At 40.6% G+C, this 22,323-nt stretch overlaps 1 protein-coding gene across 1 annotated transcript in view; it reads right to left on the bottom strand.

The window, feature by feature from the left end:
- Positions 1–7,161: 7,161 nt before the first annotated feature.
- The window catches only part of PLPP4 (phospholipid phosphatase 4), a 204,323-nt gene continuing 189,161 nt past the window's right edge, over positions 7,162–22,323 (bottom strand). The window contains exons 6-7 of the mRNA XM_082266782.1: positions 11,012–11,182; positions 7,162–7,864 (exon numbers count right to left, since the gene is read on the bottom strand). Of these exons, the coding sequence (XP_082122908.1) occupies positions 7,665–7,864; positions 11,012–11,182 (371 nt within the window). The 3' untranslated portion in view covers positions 7,162–7,664. The remainder of the gene's footprint in view (positions 7,865–11,011; positions 11,183–22,323) is intronic.

Genomic DNA, 22,323 nt, shown 5'->3' on the forward strand with positions numbered 1-22,323 from the left:
TTTAAGTAAGGGTCCTAAAGGAGCTGGCATAATACATGTTAGGAACTGTAATCTGTGTAATCGTCCTATGTGTTCTTATGAAACTATATCAGGATACCTCTGAGCTTTTTATTTTATATTTTTTACAAAATAATAGCAGGGGGACTGAAGTTTTTACTTTTGCTGCAGTGGCAGTGCAAGTAAAAGACTTGGCGATCTAGCAACTGGAGTTCCTTAGAATTAAAGTGGTTTCAAACCTCTGAAATAAAATAAACAAAGTGCATCTCTCTATAGTGTGTACCTCAATCCAAAGCACCAAGCCTGGTTTTTATCTGATCTCTCCTCCTGCTCCTATTTGCATGGGTCATGGGTCACTTCTAACTTGACACCAAGCAATCCAGAGAGATGCCTCCCGCCCCCCCCCCCCCCAGCACACAGAAGATGATTGATAGCCTCTGCTGTGCATTTTTCCTAATAAGACTGTGTGGAAGGGAGGTAACTGTTTCCTCCACTAAGGTCTCAGATTACACTCAGCTCTCCCCACTATGCTTTGCACTGTGTGATGTCAGATAGCCTATCCCCCCCAGTCCCTGGGCTTCTGGAGCTGGGAAAAAGCCTTTGCTATGTGTTTTAGAAGACTGTAGAGGAGAGAGGGTGGCAGATAACAAGGTACAACATATGTAGGTGGATTTGTTGCATCTCTATGTACACTTCAGTGGATATACTGCATGGGATATACTGCATGTAAGCGTTTAAACCACTTTAAGTAGAGCCATTGGTTTGCTCAACCCACCAGTAAATACCCATAACCAAAACATTATTTTTAGATTGACTGGCCATTTAATGCTTAGCCATTTATCTACGTTACTACTCTAGATCCAGAATGAATTTTAAGAATATTTTATAGCTGTTGAGCTTTAAATAATTACGGAAATGATTAATAATTTCATTTTAAAGTGAATCTGTCACATGTGAAGTAAGATCTTGGCAATGTAGTTCAGACTAAAGCATTCCAGAATCTATGTTTAGTTTTTAAATTCATGATGTCACCGTCAAGTAATCAGCAGTGGAAAAATCAAAGGTTGTGGGACTTTTTATCTTCAACATCTTTGCATTAAATTGCATAGTCAAAGCTCTTGACACCGTTCTGTGCCTAGACACAGCGGGGAATTTTTGCACCCAAAGTGAATTTTGTATTATACTGACACAGAGAGAACTGAGGGAATATGTTATTTTGTCTAATTAACTAATACATGCTCAACTTCTCTTTTCATTTGTGACAATTCCCTGTTAACTGAATGTTCTGAGGTTGAACAAATAAAATCCCGGAGTTTTAAAACTAGACAATGTAGGTATTAGATTTGACTAATACAATTTGCCAACACTTGTAGGCTAAATGCTTTAAAACAATAAAATAAATAAAAATAGGCTATCATCTTGAAGAGCAAAAGCTTTCAGTGTGTGCCACCCCACTTTCCCCATGACCATGCTTTTCTCTGCAGAACCTTCAGCACCAGACATGTGCTTCAAGAAGGGGATCCAAAAAACTGGCACCCTTTACAAAACCTCATCCTGATGCTGAAGGGCAACAGGCTTTTCTGAAAAGACTTATTGAAACAAACAAAACCTTTCCCTCAGGTTCTGTGTGCACTAATACAAAAAAAGAAAAAAAAGGTTTTCGCTGTGAAATTCTTTGAATTTCTTCAAGTGATGTCCCACTGTGTCATTTTTATTAACTTAGTAAGTAGCAGTAAGGAATTATCATTAAAAACAATATGCAGATAGCATGCCTAGGAAGATAAAGCCCCTGAACCACGCTGCCGCATAATGAATCACTCCACATGGAACCGGACGATGGGGAATCCTATTGCACAGTAGCTACTATGAATCTCCTCTACATTGATGAAAAAAGAGACCTCAGTGGCCATTAGCACTCTTAACCTCCCTGGCGGTATGATTATGTCAGGAATTACATACCAAAAGCGGTACAATTGTTTTCATGGAAATTTGGCGTTATGTATTATAGGCCTACAATTCTTAGTAATTACTGACTTAAACCTGACCAAAACAAGAGTCTAGTAGACATCCCAGATGTGATAAATTTGAAACACAAACGCATGAATTATAATCGAATCAATAATATTATTTTATTATTTAATATATAATATATATAATAAAATTATATTATTGATTAGATTATAACTCATGAATTATATATTATATATAGATATATGTGTGTGTGCATATATATATATATATATATATATATATATATATATATATATATATATATACATATATATATATATGCATACATATATATATATATATATGCATATATATATATAATATAAAATGTGTTTTGTGTAACGTTTTTTTTTTTTTTTTTTTAATTTCCCTCCCTAGTTCCGCTCCCATGCAGCATTGCTGCTGCAGGGAACGGAACTAGGAAGTGATCACACCGACGGAGGGACGGAGGAGCGGCGGGACTCTCAGCTGGCGATCTCAGCAATGAGAGATCATCGCTGGATCGCCAGGATAAGGTAAGAGAACACCGCTGCGCTCTCTGCAATCCACCCCGAGCGTGACTCAGGGTTACCGATCCTGATATGAAAAATCAACCCCGAGTCACGCTCGGGATTACCGCTAAGGGGGTTAAACCACCCACCTAGACTAGTATTAGCCTGAATATTGGCCCACATGCTCATAACCTTCAGCCATAGAAATACACAAGGCCGTCTATAATGCGGGGCAAAAGGGAAAGCTCCCCTGGGCCCTGTCATTGTTGTGGGGCCCAAAGCAGCTGAGCTGCCCCTTGAACCCATACTGCCCACAAATAGTTGATAAGTGAAATTGTCTATTACTCAGGAGATGAGAAAGGAATTGAATCTTGGGGGCATTGGTGATTGATTGGGTGTTATGTCTGCAGCCTATGTCGTGATTGGCCAGCTCCATTAGGTAAACCTTGTCCAGGGAGGGTGTCTTGTGTAATGATTATGGTAGTATGGGGGAGGGGGTCCTGTGTAATGATATGGGTAGCATGGGGAAGGAAGTCCTGTGTATTGATGGGGGTAGTATGGGGGAGGGGGTTCTGTGTAATGATGGGGGTAGCCTGGGAAAGGGGGTCCTATCTATTGATGGTAGTATAGCGGAGGGTGGTTCTGTGCAATGATGGGGGTAGTATGGGGAAGGGAGTCTTGTGTTATGATAGGGGTAGTATGGGGGAGGGGGTCCTGTGTTATTATGGGGTATTATGGGAGGGAAGGTCCATTGTTATGATGGGGTAGTATGGAGGAGGGGTCCTGTGTAATGATGGAGGAGGGAGATCATGTATAATGATGGGGTTAGTTTGAGGGAAGGGGCCCTGTGTAATGACAGGGGGTATTATAGGGGAAGGGGTCCTATGTAATGGTGGAGGTAGAATAGGGGTGGGGGTCCTGTGTATTGTGAGAGTGAGATTGTGGGGGGGGGGGGGGCAAGAAAATGTTTGCCCAGGGTCCAATCAATATTAAAGCGGAGTTCCACTCATTTTTTTTCAATTACAATAAATCCAATGCCCATCCCCATTTTGTTGTTATATGGTAACTTTTTTATATTATTTTCTAAATACCTTTAATTCATTATCTCCTGGAGCACTTCCGCCTAGGCAATGACGTAATTAGGCGCTTCCCATGGACACCTAGGATATCGACAACATGTATCCCAGGAGTCCATGGGAGTCGCCTAATACCAAAATCTCATGCTATTTCCACCAAAAATGATGCAAATGGGAGGAGTTGCTATGGCAACGTGTCAGGAGGAAGGAGCGCTGCACAGTGGCATTACTGCACAGATGCGAGATCGGGAGGTGCATGCTGGGTAGCCAGCTGCAACGAATCTCGGAAATAGATACAAGAGGGCTTCAGACGCCCACACTGGCCAGCTTCCGAGATCCAGGTAGTTTTACTCTATTTAAACATAAATTAAAAGGACTATACTATAAATACTATCTACATGTTGCATACAAAGTAGACCAAATTACAGCGGAGTATTAAAAAAATTTGACTTGAGGGACTGGAACTCCCCTTTTAGGACGACCCTGGAAATACAGTACTGTAGACCTGGCTTAATGGGCTGGTATCATGTTAAGGGTAGAGGGGTAGAACAACATTTTAAACAGTATTTTTAAAAAGCCAATGAATATAGTGGTACAGATATCCACTAACCAAAAATTTGCCTTATCTAAACCAAATCTTTCCCTTGTCTCACACAAAAATACCCACTGGTTTCATTGTGTTTTGTACTTCTATATGTATTAGATGGAATAGATTTTTATGTCTCCGTTTTCTTGTCCTACACCTGAAGCTAGATTTATTTTTGCTGTTTTTAAACCAGGGCAGTTTCATCATAGCTGCAGAAAAAGGGTTTGTTTCTTACTGTTTATTAAATCCAATGCTTAGAACTAAAAGCAAAGTATTTATACCTGTAGGTGTGCATTGCTGGGCAGGACTGATCTAGAAAGCTTCATGTTCAGTGGCTGAGCCAGCTTCCTCTAGGCACCTCATCTAGCATTTGTTTTCCTTCCAGAAACTCGGGTTGATTCTAAGCACTGAAATATCAGTTAAGACGCTGACGTGAGACAAGCCTGCAGCGCAGCTTGTGAGAAAGAAAATGTGCCTTTCAATTAATAATTTTGAAATCAATATTGAAGTTTCTTTACCCCATCAGTAGCAGAGGGTTGCTCAAGCTTTCTATCTTGTCTGACTTGTGTATAGCCATCTGGCATTGACACGGTTCAGAAGGTTTAAGAGATGAACAAAATCTAGCAAAAGAGATACTCATATTATCGGGTAGGTGTAGCCTGGAAGCATTTTCTTTATTAGGTTTCCCTAACACTATTATAAAAGGAGCAATTTAGCACTAATAGCACAAAGGATTTTGATGCAGGATTGATAAGAATAAACACACGGGTTCCCGGGAGATTTGATACGAGTGTACGTTAGGTTAGGCATCACTCTGCACCATAAGCTAACATTGCCTATCTCGTTTAAAGCATAAACAGTTATTGTACTGATCTTTTTTATGGTAGGAAAAGTAAATGCAAACCTAAACATTGCTTACAATATTTAGTTGATTTAGGGATTAACAAGTAAGTGACAAACACTTCTGAGTATTTTAATCTTCCAAAATACCAAAAACTTTCTTTCCCATTTTCCATACAAATAAAACAAACCTTGTATCGCTAATGTAATATTGTATTGGCTCAGTGAAATAGGAAGAATGTGGCAGAACTTAGCTGGGAAGCCATTTGAAGGTCACAGAGCAGATCCCTGATGCTCATTGCTCTTGGTTTTATTTTCTATAGCACCCTTAGTTACACAACCAACCAACAACCAAGTAAAAGGACCAAGTAAAAATCGAATAAAAAAGGTGAAAAACAAAATACGCTAACAAAAAGAAAACTAGACCAACAGCAAAATGCGGTCAACAAAAAAACATTTTACAGGACCAAAAAGCTAGGAAAAATACAACAAATCCATAAGGGGTAGTAGGTAAAGCAATTCTGTCCAAAATGGAGACTGGCCGGTTACTGGAGAATGTTCAAGTCTAGCATACCTAACCCTTAACTTCAGGGAACGGGAGGACTATGATAGAGGTTACTTGATGAGACAACCAGTAATGGGACAGCCACGGGAGTGACACTCATCATAACGTAACATTTTAACGATTGAAAGGGAACGACCCATAAGAATGGTAGAAACTGAGAGGTACTATACCTGAATTCTTCTAAAGGAGTTCCTTCTAACTGAACACCCAGAGATGCTCCTAGGTTGTGAAAGAGCACACTGTAAATTTGTCACAGCACCTTAGCTTTTTGTTTGCAGCTCACAGTGGGGAAGAAATTCCTCAAAGATTTTTATCCTTTGTGCTTTTTCACGTGGCTATTCAGCCCTTTTAGTTATTTATTCCTTTGCGCAGTTTCTTTGGTTTCACCATTTTTTATATATCAAGAGCACACTGTAACCCTGCCTTACCAGTTACCAATAGCGTAATTCTAAGAATCAAGTAGGCTACCCATGAAGAGAGTAAAATGTCCCACTGTGGAGTAAGGGGCAGAAATCATAGTGCTACTGCAATTAACTTTCAACTGACTGATGATAGCAAAAGTGACTGAATTTAAGAGGACCTCCAAAGAAAACGGAAGCTTGATTGCAGAGGAGGAACCTACAGTATCTCCTGTTGATCAAGTATAACTAAGGCCTCCACATTTATGCAATCCCCACTAGGAAAAAATTGCAATAGAGCCCCAGAAAGTCTGGTCTACTGACCATCCAAGGGAACACAGGACCCTCCTGCAATAGATACCCTCCTCTAAGCAGGAAAAGAGGGTCACTCAGGTGCTGAATACTCACCCTTGAATGTAGAGATTATCTTACATTGAAAATATGTAGAAAGTACCCATTCTTACTTATTCATTTTAGAAATGCAGTGTGTTAGGCAGCTAAAAGGAAAGATCATATGCGTATTCCTAAGTAAATACTTTTTCTAAGACCACACAACTCATCTTAGCACCAAGATAAAGAAAATGACAGTGGTCACTATGTGCTGAGGAACATTTTCCAGATCTTAGGAGGGTACCACAGACAACATGTGACCAGAGCGCTCTTTGGATATGCACAGTGGAAAAAACCTTTACATGCATCATATCAGTTTTCTGATCAAATTCAAAATAAAAAAAATATTTCATGCATGGACGGTTGCAACAATACACTGAAACATATTTATCCTTTTAGCCAATACAAAACACTATTGTTTAAGTGTCTAACGGTGATATTTCAAAGAGTCTGTGTTATACAGCAACTAAACAAGGAACATCAGGAGTGCACAAGGAAACAAGAAAACCATCTGCACCCATCAGTGATACAAGATGAGTGTAGCACGGAAGAATTCACAGATGTAATGTGAGGCAAGAGAAGTGCTGTAGTAATGAGTTAGACGCCTGCACTGTGTTGGGACAGAACCTTCTAACTAAGTAGACAAAATGATAAATGATGTCAGAGGCAGTGTGGACACGAACAGCAATCTGTATAAGTCTTAAAGGACAAGAGGTTTTATCAAGGTTGTCAAGTGTGGCATTCAAGAGGATCCATGCAAAGGACCTGTGTGGTCAATTGCTCATCAGTGCTCTTCTGCAAAAAAAACAGACCCCAAATCAGGAACCTTGGTCTGTTCGAAGGACATCATGGTGAAAAGAATTTGCAGGTTGACAGAGGTCCCAGATGAAACACAGGGAAACCTACCAAAACAAGGCTGCATCAAAAAAAGAAAATTATAAATTGATTGCGCAATATAATCAACTTTCATTTGTGTGGGTATGGGGAGGCAGAGATTGACACTGATATTGGTCCACAACGCTGTTCTGCACAGGTAGTCTGTCCACCATGGAGTGTAAATGCTTTTAAGAAAAACAGAAGTGAACACAACCAAGAATACAGACACACAGCACCATCATAGAACGATACGTAAAGATTTCAATGTCTGTTGATGTAGTTCCTGCCTCCCGGACTTCACGCTGGGATTGTTGACGTTGCATACATTGCAGAGTTGCTGGTCACATATAAGATGTGTGCTGCTGTACACACAGTGCAGGAAACCTCTCCAAAGAGGCTACATGAGGCTACAAGTCAGATAACACTACTTGGTGGTCATACAGGCCCCTCTGTCATGGACTCATGCATTAAGCTGTCTGTATTCTCGGTGGCTGCTGGCTCCTCCTTCTTTGGGGCACTGACCTGATGAAGAGATACAGAAGGACGGTGGCAGGAAGAGTGTGTCAATGGTGGATAATGCTGTCGATAGCAGACATAGGCCAACACAAGACCAATCACACCACCCACAAAGGCATCTGGAAAATATAGAACATTACTAAGATACACTAGTCAAATATAAAAAGGTTCCATGTAAACATATCAAAAACACACACCCTACCTGCTAGTAGCTGGAATGTGCATGCTAACACTCATTTTATGACCTGACTAGTTGCTGGCTACATTCCTGTAGTTGCCATTATTCTCATCTTCATATTTGCCCTGTTTCTCAGCCTGCAAACAAGCAAGTCAGTTGTTTTACCTTGTCCAACCTTTCCAACCTTTCTGAGTCCCCACAGACTGACAAGACCAGATTTGTAGAAAGGCTACACAAGCCCTGACCTGCTAGCCTTTATTTCATTATTTTATCATCCTGAGGAAACCTGTAAGCATGACAAAGTAATATTATATTTACAAATTGGATATACACATACTAAGGTGGAAGTTAAAAAAGAACTATTTTTTTTTTAATTTTTAAATTTAGGATAGAGTAAGAGAGGATTTTGGCCATGTTCGATTTTTTATTTTTTTATTTTTTTTTTTGTCATCTGTGTCCTCTTGGGGAAATTTGCCTTCACTTCATGTTTGATAGCCAAAACAGGAGTGAGAGGAAATCCCCGCACATTAAGGGAATCCATTGGGGCTTCCCAGGTCATCAGAATTAGGGTTCCAATTGGAAGATTTCCCCTCTATGACTTTTCTGGGGACAACCCAAAATTGGGTATTTTCTTTTACGTTCACTTTCAAAGATCATTGTAAACACGGAAAAAATAGAAAGGGTTAGTCTCCTTAACCACCTCCAGTCCGGGCCTTTTCTGGCACTTTAAGTTCACATGTAACAATCAGTATTTGTAGCTAGAAAATAAGTTAGAACCCCCAAACATTATATATTTTTTAAAGCAGAGGCCCTAGACAATAAATTTGTAGGTTTTTGCAATTTATCTCACTCCACTCAGTATTTGTGCAGTGGTTTTTCAAACGCAGTTTTTTAGGAAAAAAAATCCTCTTTAAAAAAAAAACACAATACATAATCCAATTTTTTTTGTAAAATGTTAAAGATGATGTTACACCAAGTAAATAGAAACCAAACATGTCACACTTTAAAATTGCACACACCCGTGCAATAGCGACAAACTGCCTAAATTTAACTATCCATAGGCGATTCGTTAAAAGCTTTTACAGTTTACCACTTTAGATTTACAGGTCTGATGGTAGAATTACTGCCCATGATCTGATGTTCGCGGTGATACCTCACATATGTGGGAAGATCGCTTTTTGCGTGTGTGAATGACTGACACAAGCATTCACCTATACAGGGGAGGATGGGGGCACTTTACATTTCTTTTTTTTTTTCATTATTAATTTATTTGATTTTTTATATTAACACTGTTGCTTTAGATTTTTTTTTTTTATCACTTTTATTGCTGTCACAAGTAATGTAAACATCCTTGTGACAGCAATAGGCATGTGACAGGTATTATTTATGGAGAGACCCCAAATCCTTCCCCTCCACTGAAAAACATTCAAACGCTAAGATCTGTGTTTTTGAATGCTTTGAAAACTGCCGTTGATGGTTTCCTAGTAAACCGAAAGTTATGTCATCGCTGCCGGATTATTGTTATGAACAGCTAATCAAAGCGAATCATGGCTTTACTTGGCTGTCCAGCCAGCCGAAAAATGTGCTGGCTGGTCACTCGGGTCTCCAGATGGGACGGGAGAGTCTGAGAAAAGGTGGCAGGAGGGGGGGTACGTCCCCTCCCACTGGTTGTAATAGCAATCAAGCAGCTAGTAAGCCGATCCAATTGCTATTACAAGAGAGCCGACTGCCAGCTCTAAAAAACCATGCCAAGGGAGGCATCATCCAAGGACAAAGCGCATGGCGCGAAACATGTAGTTGCGGAAAACAGAAGCGTGCGTGTCACTGTTTACATCCGGCCAAGCGTTCCATTGAGGCTCCGGGCGTCACTTCCGGTGACGTCATCTGCGCGACAGTTCCGGCGATCGCGGAGGATCCAGCCTCGGGTCTGTGTAGCGGCCGCACACAGTACCCCTCGAGTCTCCTCTAGCCGCTGCTACGCTTTCTCGCACACCGGAGGTCCCACACCACCTCTCCTCTATCATCTTGGGATTGGATTGCCTTGCTTTCCATGGCTTGGGATTCCCACAGCACCCCAGGGAGAACCGGAGATCTCAGGATCGGTTTGGCTATTTTAACTTTCATTTACATTCAATAAATTTTATGTTTCAATTTGACACTCTCTTGCCAGTATTTTATGGAATATGTATACCATAGTGTGCCATCCCTCTTTTTCCTTGATCATCCAAGGACAACTACTGAAACCACCGACGTATGGGTACGTCAATGGATAGGAAATAGTTAACGGGAGCACAGACTGCAAAAAAAACTTACAGGTGTTCCAATTCATCTCCACTCTATGCAAAACTAAAAAAAAAAACCCAGTGGATGACTTAAAACCATCCATTTACAATTGTCTGTTTTAAAATGTATACATTTTCAATGGAATTCAAATTAGGGCTTTGACTAGGGAAGTCTAAAACCCTTCCTTGGTGGATATGCTTGTGTGCATCGAATCATTATTGTGTTAAAAAAAAAAAAACTCTATTGCTTCAACTTTTGGACTGATGTCTTCACATTCTCATTAAGCACCGTCTCATATAATGCAGACTGTAGAGTTGTCTCAATGACTGCCCAGACTCTGAAGCAGCAGAGCAATAGCAAACCATAACATTTACACCAACATGCTTTACAGTTGTTATAAGGGTCTTCTGAAATTACTTCTTTTAGTTGGCAGAAAACATCTGTAGTGTTACTCTGACTAAGTAACTCTATTTTTTTTTTTTTTTTTTATAGAATTGTTTGTATTCATCTCAATAAAACAGAGACAACATATTTACAACTCTGTCTTTGATTATTCAGTTTTCAGCACATTGTTCCAGGAGATCTAGTCTTTGCCTAAAATGTTCAACGTCAAACTGTAATTATGCTGTAATGATCTTTTTTTTACAGAAAGGCTTTTCTTAACACAGCTCTCCTGCAATCTGGCTTCTCTTTAGTCAGGATTTTGTATTATGGTTGAGATTTGAGTGGGTATTTTTATCCTTAGGTCAAGAATTTAGACTGCAAGCTGTAGCCCATTTAGTGCTCATTATACAAGACTTCTTACCTTGCCAGTGGTGTTTGTAGTCACACATCCGTGAGAGGGCGATCATCATAGCACAATATAAAGGCAAAATGGCAGCACAGAGACGCCAGCTCCTTCCTTGCCCCACTTCTGTAAAACAATGCAGCTTGCCTGCCAGGTAGAAAGAGGTGAATCCCAGACCCGAAAAAGCAACTGCAAAAACAAAAAAGATGCACAAAAAAAATGAATTGGAAAACAGTTTGTAAAATATAAAAACTCCAAAACGTATTGTGCTCAAGCAGCATTCAGTAAAATCCATTTTTGAAACTGCCCATCTAGGTTTGGAATATTCCTGTCCTTCTAAATTACACATTTATGACCCACTCAGTAAAAAAAAAAAAAAAAGTACTGAAAAATCAGAATTTATTCTGTTGAAGTCCAATAAGTACAACATTGCTTTTATTTGGCTATTATGTGTTGTTGTTTTAAGGAATTAGCACTCTTTTTTGTAGAGGGCTCTTTGAAGTATACTGTATATTCAGTCTGGACTGGGTGTCAGGATTGCGGTCAATATACACTATACTGTCAAAAGTATAGGGACACCTGCCTTTACATGCCGATGAACTTTAAAGGCATCCCAGTCTTAGTCCATACAGTTCAATATTGAGTTGGCCCACCCTTTGCAGCTATAACAGCTTCAACTCTTCTGGGAAGGCTGTCCACACGGTTTAGGAGTGTGTCTATGGAAATGTTTGACCATTCTTCCAGAAGAGCATGTGTAAGGTCAGTCACTGATGTTGGAGAGAAGGCTTGGCTCGCAGTCTGCGTCCTAATTCATCCCAAAAGTGTTCTATTGAGTTGAGGTCAGGACTCTGTGCAGACCAGTCAAATTCCTCCACCCCAAACTCGTTTATCCATGTCTTTATGGACCTTGCTTTGTACACTGGTGTGCAGTCATGTTGGAAGAGGAAGGGACTATCCCCAAACTGTTCCCACAAAGTTGGGAGCATGAAATTGTCCAAAATGTCTTGGCATGCTGACTCCTTAAGAGTTTCCTTTACTGGAACTAAGGGGCCAAGCCCAACCCCTGAAAAACAACCCTACACACTAAATCCCCCCTCCACCAAATGATTTGGACCAGTGCACAAAGCAAGGTTGATAAAGACATGGATGAGTGAGTTTGGGGTGGAGGAACTTGACTGGCATGCACAGAGTCCTGACCTCAACCATTGAATGAATTAGAGTGGAGATTTCAAGCCACGTCTTCTTGTTCAACATCAGTGCCTGACCTCACAAATGCGCTTCTGGAAGAATGGTCAAACATTCCCATAGACACACTTCTAAACCTTGTGGACAGCCTTTCTAGAAGAATTGAAGCTGTTATAGCTGCAAAGGGTGGGCCAACTCAATATTGACCCCTACCGACTAAGACTGGGATGCCATTAAAGTTCATGTGCATGCAAAGGCAGGCGTTCCAACACTTTTGACAATATAGTGTATATGTGTCACCTAGGCTTCTCACCTACACATTTTTGTTTTCTTGGAATCTTATTAAGTCCTGTTCTGGGTCCTACTGACTGGAGGCTTGGGTGGGAACAGCCTCCATTCCAAGGTCCACATATTATCTGGTAACCAGACTTCACTATTTGTCTCAGCTGTGCAAAGGCCTTCATACTGTATATGTGAGTTGGCTGAGGTTCGGGGCTCACTCTCTTGCCCTCTCTGCCATGGAAGCCTGCTGCTGGGTGAAACGGTTGACTGCAGACAGACTACTAAAAAGGTAAAATGTCCTGACTGTTTGATTTGGGGATCCCGTTAGAAGGCAGGAACTGACCTAAGTTTGGTTAGTAGCTCAGGTGAGTAGATGTTTTGTTCATTTGTTGTACAAAGCCTTCTTGCAATGAAACTGTAATAATTTGCTGCCTTCCTAAATAAAAGTGCAGGACAAACCTGTGTGGACTGTTTCTGGGTGTCCCTGTCTCAGGCATAAGCTGGCCATAGACAGTGAAGGGGGGTAATTGAATGAGACTGAATGGCCTCTGACAGTGGACCAAGGGGGTTTAAGAGGCGAAGAGGAAGCTAATCATAAAAAGGGGGGGGGGGGGGGGGGGGTTAAAAGCTACATTTTAAGCATATCATCTGCTTAGCATAGAGAACACTTGCTAAGTATCCTTTCTGAAATCTGCACTTATAAGCCCTAAAAATGTAAAATAAAAGTTATGAGTAATGTGCATATACTGACACTTTGTGTCAGGATGGTTCAAATCTGTTCCCTATATGTTTATTATTTCGGCATTTGAAGACATAAAAATATAAGTATCTTCCCTCTCACAGAACTTGACACAAAGCCTAAGCCTTTTCTCATAATTACGACTTCCCCTATCGATGTTTCATTTTGTTTTACATTTCTGGAAATCTCTAGCGTACGTTAAAATACAATTATTGCCTGCTGTAAAAAATTCATAGCTTAGTAATGCATGCTGTAATTTCCTATTCTGACACGCAGCAATGAAAGTTGTAAGAACAGAAACAGAAAATATCCACTTGTGATAATAGATAGAAGTACACACATACCCAGCCAGGGATATTTTACATTCACATTCCAAAGGCAGAGCTCAGTGAAAAGCCAGCCTAGAATTATCCCTAATACTCCCACCGGCAGGGAGACTTGGTGGTGCCAACAGCCAGTATTATCCATGAGCCTCACAGCTCCCAAAAAAGGTTACAGTGATTTAACACAAATTTTGTTTCAATTTCACTGCTGTAAATATTGGCTTAGCATTGATAGGCATGTGGCTAATGATCCCAGATGTAATTAAATGTCAACTCCTAACTACCAACAGGTTTGCAAGAATTTCAACTACTGCCATGCTGTAACCTTTCAAAAAATCAAGCTGGCTTCGCTTGGTCTCTCATAATCTGCTTTTGCTGATTTGCATACTTTCACGCATTAAGTTGTCGATGCTGTATATAGCACTAGTGCAAAGGTCTTTTGTGACAAAAGTTGAAAGCAAGCTTACACGGTTAGCCAATAAAAAGGAAGAGCGCTAGTATAATAAAGCACAACTTCCAGCAGCTCCAGCATACCTAGCTCATATATACCATTCCCAGATGCCCCATTTTGAAAGCAAATTTTCCTTCTTCGACGATTGACAATTGTATAGACATCTAAATAAACTTGTTGAAACTTGAAACTGGTTGATTACTAAAAGTTTTATATTACAATACATTTTTGATCTGAGGTGTTAATATTTGTTTTTAAAAGCTTGTATAAAAGCATTAGTAGATTTATTCAGTTATGTGAACATGACATTTTCATGGTCTGTGTAAATGGGGGGTAGGGGTGTCTCCTGCCTTCAAAACTTCCAGTTAAAGGTGCCCCTCTTTTCTATATCTGATAGTCTGGTCTCTACCTGAACATTTATTGTATCTGTTTTTGGACCACTGTGGATGTTGATGGCTGTTAAATTTTCAATCATGCATTGGCCTTTAACGGTTACAGAGGGTAAGCATGCAATGGTTTGATAGAGTGAATAATTTAATATCTGTATGTAATTTAGTTTGGCATAATGATTGGTTACTGTATTATTGATTGACCCATTATTGTTTTTAGGTATAGTTTCCACATCAATAGAGTCTTCATATCCCCTGAAGAAGCCTTAGGGGGCGAAACATGTTGGGAACATGTGCCACAATATTACACACCAGTGACTATGTAACATATGTGTAATGATTTTTAACCTGATTAATTTTAACTTTGTACCAATAAATGATGAAGTTTTGTATTACGAATTGTTTACTCATAATTTCTATAGCACCGTAAAAAAAACCCACAAAATGTTTTCTTTCTTTTAAATCAATCATGTTTCAAGTGACACTAAACTCTGGTTTAAAAAAAAAATCCTATTAGAGGGTGGCTACATTTGCTCTCCATGGTCCCACATGTAGGAACGTAGCCACCATCCCTTACTTGCTCCTGACATGATGAACTAGGGGTTATGGATTATGAGATTTTTATTGTGCAAAGAGCAGTGCACATGACTGCAAGTAACGTGCAGTGCATTCCAAACACATGGAATAGAGGAGGGGAAAAGAGAAATTCGGGAGCTCACACAGGATATAACAATAAGGCAGAAAGCACAGTAGGAAATATTTTCATGAAAAAAAAAAAGATTACAGGACCAATAATTAGTGGATGTGTATGGATTATTGGATCTCCCCTACACCACATTCAGGACATTTCGCAAAGTAAAATGTGCAACCACAAAATAGAAACCCAATTCTACTGCTGCTGCAAATAAAAAGAACACAAAGCACTATATTACAATCCTAAAATAGATTAGGATTGATTGCAATGATGTGCCATAAATAATTAGTACACCAAAACATCAAAATTCATAATAAATAAACCACACTTTCATAAAGTGCCAACTTATTAAATTTAATGAAATTAAAAATAAATAAAGGTCATATCAATATAATAAATAACCTCCAATCTCCCATGTGTTCTAATGCAATATAATTGTGCAAAAACCTAAGTAAAATCAATAATCCAACTTTCATAGAATCCACTTATAATCCGAAAGTGTAGACTGCACTTGAACACTTGGGGATTATAAGGGGATTCTGTGAATTTTGGAATATTAATTTTATTTTTGCACAATTATATTGCATTAGAACATGTGGGAGATTGGAGGTTATTTATTACATTGATATGACCTTTATTTTGTTTTTATTTTCATGTCAATTAATACATTGGCACCTTATGATTGTGTGGTTTATTGATTATGATTTAAAGTTTTGCAGCACTAATTATTTCTGGAACTGCAATCAATTCTAATCTATTTTAGGATTGTCTTATAGATATGTATGGATTATTTTTTGGAGAATAAGAACATAATTTTGTGTCACTTTACCATAAACTACTTATAGCTTGTCGACAGTAGATTTACAGCAGGCTTGTGGCACAGGAAGCCAGACAACGTACCTGTACGCTGCCGCCTGCCTTCTGGTTTTGGACATTAGATTGGACACAGCATGAGTTTGGCAGCTGAATTCAGTCAATGATTTTGGCAGAAATCAGCTTGACTGTGTCCAATCACACTCAGAGACCTGTGTTTACAAACAAACACACAGAACTCCGTGGGCATAGGAACAGGGATCTGGCTGCTTTTTCTCCCTAAAAAGCAGGGAGGAAAAACAGCCAGATCAGAAAGTAAAAGCAGCACACGTTACACATTGGTGGGCACACAGTTAACCCCTTGATTGCTGCTAGATGTTCACCCCTTTCCCAGCCAGTGTCATTAGTACAGTGCCAGCATACAGTGTTATCACTGATCACTGTATTAGTGTCACAAGCAAGTTAGTGACCCTCCCAGATAGTGTCTGTTAGTTCCAGATTGCTTGCCACTCTATCACATTCCCACTATGAGTCGCTGATCACCGCTGTTATGGTATAGCATCGATAGCTGCGTAAATTGCAGTATATATACATAATAGTTTGTAGATGCTTTAACCACTTGCCGACCGCCGCAAGTACATATACTGCGGCGGTCAGCCCCTCACAGGCAGAGTGACGTATATATACGTCACTAGCCTGTGAAGCTCTGGGGAGCGAGCGCGCGCCACCGGCGGCACGCTCCCGCGCGGTCACGGACCCCCCGCGCATGTGACCGGCGGACCCGATGTCCGCTGGCCACTCAGCGATCGTCGGGGGAGAGGGAGAAAGGCAGGCGGCTAGTGTAAACAAGCCGCCTGTCATTCTCCCCTGTGTGGAAACAATGATCATATGGTTCTACTATGTAGGACCGTTGATCACTGTTCCTACAGCTCAAGCCACAGCCAATCACAGTTAGAATCACACCCCTAGGGACACACACAGCCCCTCCCTCTCAAATAAAGTTAACCCCTTCACTGCCAGTGTAATTTTACAGTAACAGTGCATTTGTATAGCACTGATTACTGTAGAAATGTCACTGGTAACCCCAAAAGTGTCAAAAATGTCAGTCAAGGGTCCGATCTGTCCACCGCAATGTCGCAGTACCGCAAAAAAATCGCAGATCGCCGCCATTACGCGTTAAAAAAAAACAACAAAAATGACAAAAATCTTTCCCTTTGTTAGTAAACGCGATAACTTTTGCGCAAACCAATCAAAATACGCTTTTTGCGATTTTTTTTACCAAACATATGAAGCATAAAACAAATTGGCCGAAAATGTTAAAAGATTTTGATTTTTACATTTTTTTGGGGGGAATTTTGTTATTTTTGCAAAATTGACGCTATTTTTTTGTTTATAGCGCATGATCAAAAAATCGCATAGGTTATCAAATACCACCAAAAGAAAGCTCTGTTTGTGGGAAAAAAAGGATGTCAAATTCGTTTAGGTACAGTGTCGCATGACCGCGCAATTGTCCGTTAAATTCACGCAGTGCCGAATTGCAAAATACCCCCTGGTCTTTCAGCAGCCAAATCCTCCGGGGATTAAGTGGTTAACTTATACACAAACCAAAAAATATACACCAATTTGATTTATTTATTTATTTTTTTTAACCAAAGACATGTAGCAGAGTACATTTTGGCCTAAATTTATGAAGAAATACAATTTTTTTTTAATTGGATATGTTTTATAACAGAAAGTAGAAAACATTGCTTTTTTTTCAACACTTTTGGTCTTTTTTTTGTTTATATAATAAAAAAAAGCCCAGTGGTGATCAAATACCACCAAATAAAAGCTCTATTTTGCAGGGGAAAAAAATGATATAAATTTCATTTGCGTAGCGTTTTTTACATGACCGCGCAATTGCCAGTTAAAGTAGCACAGTGCTAAATAGTAAAACATACACTAGTCATGAAGGGGGTAAAACCTCCCAGAGGTCAAGTGGTTAAACTGTTTCCCAGCAGTGTTGTAGGAATTAGGATCACATCACTTGTAAATTGAGGCTCCCTTTTACATCTTGTCAGTTTTTCAGGTAGGCTTGATTTTAAGCTCTATGTTAGTCTATGGGCAGCTGGATGTAAATAGAGTCCATTCAGATCTGGAAAAAAAGGTCTGCTTCCTTTTTTCCTATTTTTGGACGTAACGTGACAGTTATGAGGTAGTCAGATGTGAACAGACACCCATGGATCTAACATGGGTCCAGAAAGCTCATATTTTTAAATGCAGCAGAAAGTTTAAAGCGTTACTAAACCCAGGACCCTGCATTCACTATATCTGATCTCCCACAGTACACAGAACATGGAAATGCACTTATTTTAGTAAATGTAAACTGTTAAATACCATTTCTCATCAGCATTTTCCCTCCCCGGTGTCATGTGACTCGTTAGTGTTACAAGGTCTCAGGTGTAAATGGGAAACAGGTGTTTTAAATTTGGTGTTTTCGCTCTCACTCTCACATACTGGTCACTGGAAGTTCAACATAGCATTTTATGGCAAAGAACTCTCAGAGGATCTGAAAAAAAGAATTGTTGCTCTACATAAAGATGGCCTAGGCTATAGGAAGATTGCCAAGACCCTGAAACTGAGCTGCAGCACGGTGGCCAAGACCATACAGCGGTTTAATAGGACAGGTTCCACTCAGAACGGGCCTCGTCATGGTTGACCAAAGAAGTTGAGTGCACGTGCTCAGCATCATACCCAGAGGTTGTCTTTGGGAAATAGACGTATGAGTGCTGCTAGCATTGCTGCAGAGGTTGAAGGGGTGGGGGGTCAGCCTGTCAGTGCTCAGACCATACACCACACACTGCATCAAATTGGTCTGCATGGCTGTTGTCCCAGACGGAAGCCTCTTCTAAAGATGATGCACAAGAAAGCCTGCAAACAGTTTGCTGAAGACAAGCAGACTAAGGACATGGATTACTGGAACCATGCCCTGTGGTCTGATGAGACCAAGATAAACATATTTGGTTTAGATGGTGTCAAGTGTGTGTGGCGGCAACCAGGTGAGGAGTACAAAGAAAAGTGTGTCTTGCCTACAGTCAAGCATGGTGGTGGGAGTGTCATGGTCTGTGGCTGCATGAGTGCTGCCGGCACTGGGGAGCTACAGTTCATCGAGGGAACCATAAATGCCAACATGTACTGTGACATACTGAAGCAGAGCATGATCCCCTCCCTTCGGAGACTGGGCCGCAGGGCAGTATTCCAACATGATAATGACCCCAAGCACACCTCCAAGACGACCACTGCCTTGCTAAAGAAGCTGAGGGTAAAGGTTATGGACTGGCCAAGCATGTCTCTGGATCTAAACCCTATTGAGCATCTGTGGGGCATCCTCAAACGGAAGGTGGAAGAGCGCAAAGTCTCTAACATCCACCAGCTCTGTGATTTCATCATAGAGGAGTGGAAGAGGACTCCAGTGGCAACCTGTGAAACTTTTGTGAACTCCATGCCCAAGAGGGGTAAGGAAGTGCTGGAAAATAATTTTGGGCACACAAAATATTGACACTCTGGGCCCAATTGGGACATTTTTACTTAGGGGTGTACTCACTTTTGTTGCCAGTGGTTTAGACATTAATGGCTGTGTGTTGAGTTATTTTGAGGGGACAGAAAATTTACACTGTTATACAAGCTGTACACTCACTACTTTACATTGTAGCAAAGTGTCATTTCTTCAGTGTTGTCTCATGAAAAGATATAATAAAATATTTACAAAAATGTGAGGGGTGTACTCACGTTTGTGAGATACTGTGTATATATATATACTGATTTTACTGTTGTGGGTTTAGTAACACTTTAATTACAAGGAGGTAGGAAAACACAGTAGAAAAACTATTTTATGAATATTAGATTACACAAAAGTGACATCTGTTCTGTTCTGCTCCAATTCAGTAGGGGTTCTGTTCACAGATCCCCTGCTGGTCAGACCGCACGGTGCCTGTGTGAAAGGAGCATAAAAGGGTGTATACTGTTACTATGTTAAACAACACATATTAGGAATTCCTCCAGAAATGGGGGTCTATTTATTAACATTTTCACTAAAGATTCACACCACATTTACCCATTTTTTAATTAAAACTTATGTGAAAAATTTGTAAATTATGGTTGAAGGTTGTGTGAATCTCGGGTAAAGACATTGATATATAAATCCAGCCCTGCATGTGCTTAGGCATTCCTGTGCCTATAACCCCATAGATATATATATCTGCAACATGAGATCTGCTGCCTCTGACTGCTAGTCTGCGGAGATTTGAAGCGATGTTATTTCTGTGGTGCTCATCGTTTTCCTTACTGGAGGCTCCTAGATCAGGAAGCAAAGCCCTGCCTCTACCAAGATGGCTGCATCCACTTAAAGAAACAGAGTTCAGAGCAAAGCACAGTAAGGCCCCTTTCACACGGCTCCATTCCGTCAATGGAGCCATTCTGCTCAGCGGGTGATCGATCCGCCGATTCCCACTGAGCAGGCGGATGACAACCCCGTCTCCACTCTGTGGGCGGAGACGGAGCTGTCAGATCCCTGCTGTCCCCTATGGGTTAATCAAGTGAGAATGGACCGCCTGTCCGTTTTCATCCGATCCCATCCGATCTGATCCGCTGGACGGATGGAAAATAGGGTTTCCATTCATCCCGATTTGACGGACAGGATCGGATCGGATGGCAGCGGGTGTCAGCGGACATGTCTCTGCTGACATCCACTGCCCCATAGGGATGCATGGGGCATCTGATCAGGTGTGCCTGAAAAACTGACAGACAGATCTGATTGGACCGTATGTGTGAAAGGGGCCTAAGTCAGTAACAGGAAAAAGATCAGCTGCAAAGGGACCACAGGCAATACTGGTAACTAGTCCTTATTCCTTGGCATACCTTTTTTTGGCATGTAAACTGCTCAGGAAAAGCAAAGCTTGCATGGGTGCTCAACCTGTGGCCCTCAAGCTGTTGTGGAAATGACAAGTCCCATGAAGCATTGCAAGGCTGACAGTTACAAGCATGAATCCCAAAGGCAGAGACACGATAAGACTTGTACTGTAGTTCCACAACAGCTGGAGGTCACAGGTTGAGCACCCATGGTACTAGGGCAGTGATGGCGAATCTTGGCACCCCAGATGTTTTGGAACTACATTTCCCATGATGCTCCACTACACTGCAGAGTGCATGAGCATCATGGGAAAAGTAGTTCCAAAACATCTGGGGTGCCAAGGTTCGCCATCACTGTACTAGGGGATGTATACATCTTAAAGGAATAGTGTATATTGCTTGGGTGGAGCTGTGCAGTATACTGCTGGCACAGACCTGTTGTATACTGTTTGTAAAGACATATAATGCTGGGAGATGTGAAGGTCAACTATCTTCTAAAGAGGTACACTTTCCATCCTTCCTTCAATTTATGGATTCCCTTTACATTACAAGTGGTTCTAAAGGCTGGACATTTTTTTACATTTTTTTTTACATTTTTTGTATCGCCCCCTGTCCCCCCGTATACTTAGCTGAGCTTGATCTTGATCCAGTGCTATGCCTGTCTTCAGTGGATCTCTCTTTGCTCTCCTCTCACAGAGGCAGCAGTGGGAGCCATTGGCTCCTGCTTCTGTTATTCAATTCCTATGAACAGAGAAGCAGGCGGCTGGGCCGAACCACTCTGTGTGTTTTAATAGATGCACACAGCCTGGCTCAGGAGTGAACCTGTAGGTGTGCGACTATCAGAAGCGGCTTCCTATGGTGGCGTACTGAGAAGCGGATGAGCTCAGAGCACTGGAGGGGAACTCGAGAAGAGGAGATTTGGGGCTGCATTGTGCACTACTGTTGCACAAAGCAGGTGAGTGTACCGTGTTTATTATTTCAATAGTATAAAATTAATAATTTTAAGCACAGAAAAGTTTGTATTTGATATTTATTGTTACATGATGTTAATTTTACGTATGGCAATTTTCTTTAATTGCCCAAAGCTTTGATGTGTGGATACATGATTATTGAATGTTTAATGTACATAAAGAGTTCATGTATGTTGAACATAGTAACATAGGTTCACTTTATGCTACTTTCGTTTTTTTTTTTTTTATTAGTGTACTAAATGAGATTAACTGTGTGTGTGTGTGTGTGTCAGAAAGTGTCATGCAGCATACAAATTCCAAATCTTTCAAATAACTGTGACTGTCTATTTTATACCATACTTCACAGGTTCCCAAAGGGAATGGTGGTGTTGTCCATCACCGCCAGTCAGATTCCAGACACCATGTAAAAGCTAAGACCATAGCAGTGAATACAGATTATATCCCATCTCTAGATATTTTCAGACAACTCAGATTTAATTATACAGGCTGCTTAAAAAATTATCAAAAAAAGACTGAAATACGAAAAGAAAAGAATGATAGAAAATGAAGCTCCAGGCAAAAACAATTAGGTTAATAGGCAACAGATTCATAAAGAC

The sequence above is a fragment of the Pelophylax lessonae genome, assembly GCF_965119305.1.
Source record: "Pelophylax lessonae genome assembly, chromosome: 9".
Classification (NCBI taxonomy): Eukaryota; Metazoa; Chordata; class Amphibia; order Anura; family Ranidae; genus Pelophylax; species Pelophylax lessonae.